General features: G+C 39.8%; 1 protein-coding gene across 1 annotated transcript in view; it reads left to right on the top strand.

Annotated features, from left to right (window-relative positions):
* The first annotated feature begins 2,965 nt into the window (after window positions 1-2,965).
* slc41a2b (solute carrier family 41 member 2b) overlaps window positions 2,966-9,185 on the top strand; it is an 87,157-nt gene continuing 80,937 nt past the window's right edge. Inside the window, exons 1-2 of the mRNA XM_061913959.1 lie at window positions 2,966-3,074; window positions 8,357-8,955. Of these exons, the coding sequence (XP_061769943.1) occupies window positions 8,428-8,955 (528 nt within the window). The 5' untranslated portion in view covers window positions 2,966-3,074; window positions 8,357-8,427. The remainder of the gene's footprint in view (window positions 3,075-8,356; window positions 8,956-9,185) is intronic.

Here is a 9,185-nt window from a genome sequence, read left to right as displayed (position 1 = left end):
ATATATGAAATCTCGCAGATCAGAAAAAACGCAGTCATAAAAATAAGCAGTACGTGTGAAATTGTCATAATTCGGCTTGGAATAGAGCAAATGTTTTACGTAACAATTTCCCCTTTTCCTGGATTGATTATAACAACTGAAAACGGATCGTTATTCAATAATCTGTTTTAAAATCGAAAATGTGACATAAAACTATTTCCTTTAATCCCCGTACACGTTTTTGGATACGTCGGTAGGTCGCACATGCGCAGTGTCTCTTTTTCAGATCCGTAAGTGACCCGGAACAACAATAACAACAACCACAGAAGAAGAAGAAGAGCGACATAGTCCTTGTCATCCATCATTTCCTACCGCTTGTCCCCCGCAGAGGGGCTTCAGCCTATACATGAGAGGTCTAAAATATTGTCTTTGCAGGGCTCCAAAGACATTTTAGCCAGAGTCACGGGTACTGCAGTAATTATCCCCGCTTTTACTTTGAAATGACAACTTCCGGTCTCTGCAACTAGAAAAACATCCGTTTTGTTTTATTTTTTTTGACTTGGCTTACTAAAATAGAAATCAAACTGATTTGTATGCTTAGATATTGCTTTTCAACATCAAAAAAGAACAACAATTTCAGTTTTTGTCTTTTATATTTTAAAAACTAAATTCAAATAAACTAGTCGTTTTTAGTTTTTCAATTTCCATTGGTAGAAATTAAAATCCAAGGACCAGGACCGGAAACAATATTACTTAAAACATTTTTATTTAATATGTTTTTTGTATTTTTCCTCCAAAATGTGGGAAATTATAATGGAACTTTTCTATTTTTCATTGTGCAATGATTAATAAAACATTTGGGCTAAAGTGAGTGCGACATCCGGGTCCTGGCGGATCAGATGTTGCTGGTCAGACTGCTAAGTGTGCGACTGTAACACACATTCCGGAAGAGTTCTCACTCTGACTTATTTTACTTGACCACATAGCTCAGAGGTGTCTTAGCTGGTTTTCGTTAAGGGCCACATACCTGTAGCAGTAATGGCTGCTCTCAGAGGGCTCCTTGTCATAGTTTAACAATTTGAATGTGTGATGGCCTCAAACTCTTACACCGTTTTGTTTAGAAATCAGGGGGAACATGCATTTTATTTCAATAAAACATTTTTGGACTATGTGTTAATAACAGGGTTTTCACAACTTTTTCCAACAAGGGCCACATGATAAGAAGTCAAAATATGCAGGGGGGCTTTTTGTTATATTTGTGTTTTGTAAAAAATAATGCAACATCACATATGTTAAAAGATAAAACCTTTGTGTCACGGGCAAGAGAGTGTACTATTATTTATTATCACACTGATGAATAAAAAACAAAAGTAAAAAAAAAAGAGCAAAAAATATATGATGTAATTAGATCAAGCTGAAATGTTGATACTAGTAATCAACAATAATAATAATAATACACTGTCACTTATATCACAAAATATATATGTATATATATACATATATATATATATATATTTATATACATGTGGCTATATATATATATATATATATGTATTTATGTGTGTATATATGTATGTATGTATACATGTATTTATGTGTATGTATATGTATGTATGTATACATGTATTTATGTGTATGTATATGTATGTATGTATATGTATGTGTGTATATATTTATATGCATGTGTATATATCGAAGTTAAAGTACCAATGATTGTCACACACACACTAGGTGTGGCGAAATATGTATTTATGTGTATATATGTATGTATGTATGTACAGTCAAGAAAATAAGTATTTGAAAACCCTGCTATTTTGCAAGTTCTCCCACTTAGAAATCATGGAGGGGTCTGAAATTTTCACGGTAGGCGCATGTCCACTGTATGAGAGATAACCTAAAAATCCAGAAATCACAATCTAGGATTTTTTAACAATTTATTCGTGTGATACAGCTGAAAATAAGTATTTGAACACCTGTCTATCAGCTAGAATTCTGACCCTCAAAGACCTGTTAGTCCGCCTTTAAAAGTCCTCCTCCACTCCACTGTATTATCCTGAATCAGATGCACCTGTGTGAGGTTGTTAGCTTCCAAACATCCCAGAACAAGCTAGTCCGGTTACTTTTAGACCTCCACCCCAGATCACACCTCACTCCAACCCACTTCTCCAAAGTGGGCTGGCTCAGGGTGGAGGACAGAGTAAAACAACTTGCACTGAGCCTAGTCTATAAAATCCGCTTCCCCTCCCTGATACCGAAGTACATGGCAAACTACTTCTTTAACATAAATGACCTCCATAACCACAACACCAGGGGGAGCTCCACAAACCACGTTAAACCCAGATTCCGATCTAACAAAGGTCTTAACTCATTCTCTTTCTATGCCACATCAATGTGGAATGCACTCCCAACAGGTATAAAAGTAAGTGCATCTCTATATTCCTTCAAAACCGCTCTAAAACAACACCTCCAGGCAACTTCAGCCCTTTACCAATACCCTCCTCCATTCACATCCCATCTCCCCGGATTATAAATAACCTAATGTAAATAATCAAATGTACTTCTAATGTATTTACTTGCTCTTATGCTATCTGAACTCACCATGTTCTCTGCTGGCTGTACATATCCTACTAAGTAAGACCTACACTGTTTCAAAGTCCATTTCTCTGATGACTGAAGTACTGATATCAACCAAAGCTCCTCATCCCACCCCCGGATTGTAAATAATGTAAATAATTCAATGCATATACTATGATGATTAACCTGTGTGATGACTGTATTATGTTGATAGTATGTATTTGTACCATGAATTGATTAACGTGGACCCCGACTTAAACAAGTTGAAAAACTTATTCGGGTGTTACCATTCAGTGGTCTATTGTACGGAATATGTACTGAACTGTGCAATCTACTGATAAAAAGTATCAATTAATCAATCAATCAAACCACCCGCAATAACATGCAGAGTGAGACGTCATACTATCATAGATGATCTTGGGCAGTGACGCGCATGTCTGGGCTGCTGTCATCGCGCTAACCACATTAGCACACATTAGCATCTCCCACTCCGGCGGACGGGATGGCGCCGCTACGCAGAGGTAACTTTCTCCGCTCCGCGTAATTCAACCAGAATATTGAGGACGTTGTTGGGATTTGGGGTCCAATTCTCACTGGTTTCTCCCCGTTTTTTCCCTCGGCGAAAGAAGGAAGGCGCCGACATTTGTACGCAGCTAACGTTAAAGCTAACACAGCACAATGCTAAACAACGTAAACATGGCGACTGCATTAACGTCAACTTTAAAGTTGGGTCGGACTTTTATAAAAAAAAAAAAAATAGGAGTTTGGATACAAGAATGACTTTAAAGGACTTCTTTTAGCCCTGGGGACCATTTTTAATATAATTTTTATTGGCCCTTCCCCTCATAAGGAGTGTGATTTATTTGTACAGGTTGAACTGATTACATCACGTGGTCTAATTTGCATAATTCTATGTTTGGATAAAATATTATACATTTAATATTTCTTTTTTTTATTCCCTAGTACCAAAAACTGTATTCACACTGTAGCTTTTACAAACCCTGTTTCCATATGAGTTGGGAAATTGTGTTAGATGTAAATATAAACGGAATACAATGATTTGCAAATCATTTTCAACCCATATTCAGTTGAATATGCTACAAAGAAAACATATTTGATGTTCAAACCGATAAATATTTTTTTTTTGCAAATAATCATTAACTGTAGAATTTGATGCCAGCAACACGTGCCAAAGAAGTTGGGAAAGGCGGCAATAAATACTGATGAAGTTGAGAAATGCTCATCAAACACTTATTTGGAACATCCCACATGTGTGCAGGCTAATTAGGAACAGGTGGGTGCAATGATTGGGTATAAAAACAGCTTCCATGAAATGCTAAGTAATTCACAAACAAGGATGGGGCGAGGGTCACCACTTTGTAAGCAAATTGTCGAACAGTTTTAGAACAACATTTCTCAAGGAATTTAGGGATTTTACCATCTACGGTCCGTAAAATCATCAAAAGGTTCAGAGAATCTGGAGAAATCACTGCACATAAGTGATGATATTACGGACCGTTGATCCCTCAGGCGGTACTGCATCAAAAACAGACATCAGTGTGTAAAGGATATCACCACATGGGCTCAGGAACACTTCATAAAACCACTGTCAGTAACTACAGTTGGTCGCTACATCTGTAAGTACAAGTTAAAACTCTACTATGCAAAGCAAAACCCATTTATCAACAACACCAAGGAACGCCGCTGGCTTCGCTGGGCCCGAGCTCACCTAAGATGGACTGATGCAAAGTGGAAAGGGGTTCTGTGGTCTGACGAGTCCACATTTCAAATTATATTTGGAAACTGTGGACGTGGTGTCCTCTGGAACAAAGAGGAAAATAACCATCCAGATTGTTATAGGTGCAAAGTTCAAAAGCCAGCATCTGTGATGGTATGGGGGTGTATTAGTGCCCAAGGCATGGGTAACTTACACATCTGTGAAGGCACCATTATTGCTGAAAGGTCCATACAGGTTTTGGAGCAACCTATGTTGTCATCCAAGCAACGTTATCATGGACGCCCCTGCTTATTTCAGCAAGACAATGCCAAGCCACGTGTTACAACAGCGTGGCTTCGTAGTAAAAGAGTGCGAGTACTTTCCTGGCCCGCCTGCAGTTCAGACCTGTCTCCCATCGAAAATGTGTGGCGCATTATGAAGCGTAAAATACGACAGCGGAGACCCCGGACTGTTGAACGACTGAAGCTCTACATAAAACAAAAATGGGGAAGAATATCACTTTCAAAGCTTCAACAATAAGTTTCCTGAGTTCGCAAATGTTTATTGAGTGTTGTTAAAAGAAAAGGTGATGTAACACAGTGGTGAACATGCCCTTTGCCAACTACTTTGGCATGTGTTACAGCCATGAAATTCTAAGTTAATTATTATTTGCAAAAAAAAATAAAGTTTATGAGTTTGAACATCAAATATCTTGTCTTTGTAGTGCATTCAACTGAATATGGGTTGAAAAGGATTTATAAATCATTGTATTCTGTTTATATTTACATCTAACTATTTCCCAACTCATATGGAAACGGGGTTTGTACATTTTTTCCATTCATCTTCTTCCGCTTATCTGAGGTCGGGTCGCGGGGGCAGCAGCCTAAGCAGGGAAGCCCAGATTTCTTCTCCCCAGCCACTTCGTCCCTCTCTTTCCGGGGGATCTCAAGGCGTTCCCAGGCCAGCCGGATGGATTACCATGAATTGAATAACGTGCACCCCGACTTAAACAAGTTGAAAAACCTATTCGGGTGTTGCCATTTAGTGGTCAATTGTGCAAAATATGTACTGTACCATGTAATCTACTAATTAAAGTTTCAATAAATCAATCAATGGATGGATGGATGGATGGATTGAAAGAAAGAAAGGTGTTAAAAATAAATCTAAACAAGAATAATTCATTAATTTTTTACTGCTTGTCCCTTTAGGGGTGAAGCAATAAAAAAAACCATGCTTCTCAATGACTCATAGATGAATAGTAGTCAATTGCAATCATCAATCAATCAATGTTTACTTATATAGCCTTAAGTCACGAGTGTCTCAAAGGGCTGCACAAGCCACAACGACATCCTCGGCTCAGATTCCCACATCAGGGCAAGGAAAAACTCAACCCAGTGGGATGACAATGAGAAACTTTGGTGGGGACCCCCAGTCCAGTCCATATTGGATCTAGCATAATAGTGAGAGTCCAGTCCATAGTGGATCTAGCATAATAGTGTGAGAGTCCAGTCCATAGTGGATCTAGCATAGTAGTGTGAGAGTCCAGTCCATATTGGATCTAGCATGATATTGTGAGAGTCCAGTCCATAGTGGATCCAGCATAATAGTGAGAGGGTCCAGTCCATAGTGGATCCAGCATAATAGTGTGAGAGTCCAGTCCATAGTGGATCTAGCATAATAGTGTGAGAGTCCAGTCCATAGTGGATCTAACATAATAGTGTGAGAGTCCAGTCCATAGTGGATCCAGTTAATAGTGTGAGAGTCCAGTCCATAGTGGATCTAACATAATAGTGTGAGAGTCCAGTCCATAGTGGATCTAACATAATAGTGTGAGAGTCCAGTCCATAGTGGATTCAGTTAATAGTGTGAGAGTCCAGTCCATAGTGGATCTAACATAATAGTGTGGGAGTCCAGTCCATAGTGGATCTAGCATAATAGTGTGATAGTCCAGTCCATAGTGGATCCAGCATAATAGTGAGAGTCCAGTCCATAATGGATCTAGTTATTAGTGTGAGAGTCCAGTCCATAGTGGATCTAACATAATAGTGTGAGGGTCCAGTCCATAGTGGGTATAGTTAATAGTGTGAGAGTCCAGTCCATATTGGATCTAGTTAATAGTGTGAGAGTCCAGTCCATAGTGGATCCAGTTAATAGTGTGAGAGTCCAGTCCATAGTGGATTTAGTTAATAGTGTGAGAGTCCAGTCCATAGCGGATCTAACATAATATTGGAAGAGTCCAGTCCATAGTGGATCTAGCATAATAGTGTGAGAATTCAGTCCATAGGGGGGCCAGCAGGAGATCATCTTGAGGGGAGACAGGTCCGCAGTACAGAGTTGTCCCCAAATGATACACAGATGAGAGGTCCACCCTTGGTTATGACTTTGGACATGGACAGCTAGCGCGTCAATTAATGTAATATATTTACATAATGTGTTTTTTCTGTGATTTTAGCTGCATCAAGTCTTTTATGTCTTTGTTGAGGTGACATCATCTTCACTTCATGTCTTCCTTTCAAGTGCACTTTTTTTCTTCCTGTCACTCCCTCATGTCTTCCCAAAATGATAGTTTAAACATTTTTTTGCGCTTTTAACTATTTCTTTACGGTTGAAACTGACATTGAAACTAAATGAGGCGATTCCTGAAGGAATTGCGTGTAAAGGCTCCAAAGCTGAAGTTGAACTGAAATGCTGACAGATTGTAGCATGGATGTAAGAATAGTTTGAATTTCCAGGAAAACCGGAATTTGCGTTGGAACTTAGGAAAGTGTTAGTTTCAATGTCCAGGATGAGTGGAATATGTTGAAGGTGGAATGGTTTGAATCGGTGGAAAAAGTTAGCATGCTAACACTTAGCATGTGTCAAGTAACATGGTTGTAGTATCAGTATATGTCTGATACTGGAGTTATTAAATATTTGTACTTCTAGTACACAACTCCTAAGAGGTGTACTGCTGCAAAATTAGCTTTAAAAAGTTAGCATGCTAACACTTAGCATGTGTCAAGTAACACGGTTGTAGTATCAGTATATGATTGATACTGTAGTGATTAAATATTTGTATTTCCAGTACACGACACGTAAGAAGTGTACTGCTGCAAAATTAGCTTTAAAAAGTTAGCATGTTAGCAGTTAGCACATGTCAAGTAACAATGTTGTAGTATCAGTATATGATTGATACTGGGGTTATTAAATATTTGTACTTCCAGTATGTGATACGTAAGAGGTGTGCTGCTGGAAAATTAGATTAAAAAAGTAAGCATGCTAACAGTTAGCACGTGTCAAGTAACACGGTTGTAGTATCACTATATGGCTGATACTGTAATTATTAAATATTGGTACTTCCAGTGCACGATACGTAACAGGTCTACTGCTGCAAAATTAGCTTTAAAATGTTAGCATGCTAACAGTTAGCATGTAGTATCAGTATATGATTGATACTGGAATTATTAAATTGTTGTACTTCCAGTACACGACATGTAAGAGGTGTACTGTTGCAAAATTATTAAATATTTGTATTTCCAGTACACGACACATAAAAGGTGTACTGCTGCAAAACTAGCTTACAAAAACTTAGCATGCTAACAGTTAGCATGTGTCAGGTAGCAAGATTGTAGTATCAGTATATGATTGATACTGGAGTTATTAAAATATTTGTATTTCCAGTACACGACACACATGAGGTGTTCTGCTGCAAAATTAGCTTAAAAAAGTTAGCATGCTAGCAGTTAGCATGTGTCAAGTAACAAGATTGTAGTATCAGTATATGATTAATGCTGGAGTTATTGAATATTTGTATACTTCCAGTACACGACACGTAAGAGGTGTACTGCTGGAAAATTAGCTTTAAAAAGTTAGCATGCTAACAGTTAGCATGTAGTATCAGTATATGATTGATACTGGAGTTAATAAATATTTTGTATTTAGTGAATCATTTTTGGGGTGTTTTTGTTCATATTTACAAAGGGGAACAGTAGGACTTTAGGAGTAAAAAAGCAAAGTATTTGAAACAGTTTTTTGTTTTTGTTGTAGTATTGACTTAGTTCCGATCAAACAGTTTCATGTAATATTTTTTGTTGTTGTTGTTAAAAGCATTCCCAGCAAGGTGTGGCACCGGCGGCGCGTCCAGCGGGAGGTGAGAAGGAGCGGTGTGGCCGGCCACCATGAGCGTCCAGAGTCTAGGAGGAGCTCTCGGCGAGTCCCTGGGCTCCAGCCTCACAGTACGCATGAGCGCAGCAGCCGGCGGGCGGAGTTCCCTGGCTCTCAAACCATCCGGTCGGATCACTTCGCTGCTGCAGGCCATGGTTCCGCACGCTTACAGCAAGCTGCAGGAGGAGCGCCTGGCTATGGCCGACCTGGGCGCCAAGCCCGAGGCCGCCTCGCTCCAGAACGGCTTCAGACAAGAGGCGCCGCCTCACCTGGAGGGCCGACGGCTGCTGGATCGCACCCCGCGCTCCTCCCTGGCTTCGCCCGACGACGTCTACTCGGAAATGGAGCCCATGTTGTCTGAGAGGAGACTGTCCCGGGAGGAGAGTGACGGCCATGAAGACCAGGAGCAGGAAGTTGTGCCGGCACCGGCGCACATCCTGCCCAAGGAGACGCCTCTCGCTATGGCGCTCCAGATCCTACTGCCTTTCCTGCTGGCCGGTTTTGGAACTGTGTCCGCCGGCATGGTGCTGGACGTGGTGCAGGTGAGACCGTCTGGTACTCGGGAACACCACATTATAACGTATTTTTTGGACTATAAGTCGCAGTTTTTTTCATACTTTGGCCGGGGGTGCGACTTATACTCAGGGGCGACTTATGTGTGAAATTATTAACACATTACCGTAAAATATCAAATGTTATTATTTAGCTCATTCACGTAAGAGACTAGACGTATAAGATTTCATGGGATTTAGCAATTAGGAGTGACAGATTG

This window comes from Nerophis ophidion, linkage group LG10 (assembly GCF_033978795.1).
Source record: "Nerophis ophidion isolate RoL-2023_Sa linkage group LG10, RoL_Noph_v1.0, whole genome shotgun sequence".
Classification (NCBI taxonomy): Eukaryota; Metazoa; Chordata; class Actinopteri; order Syngnathiformes; family Syngnathidae; genus Nerophis; species Nerophis ophidion.
Note: the sequence above shows the minus strand (reverse complement) of the source record. Positions and strands in the feature narration are given on the sequence as shown.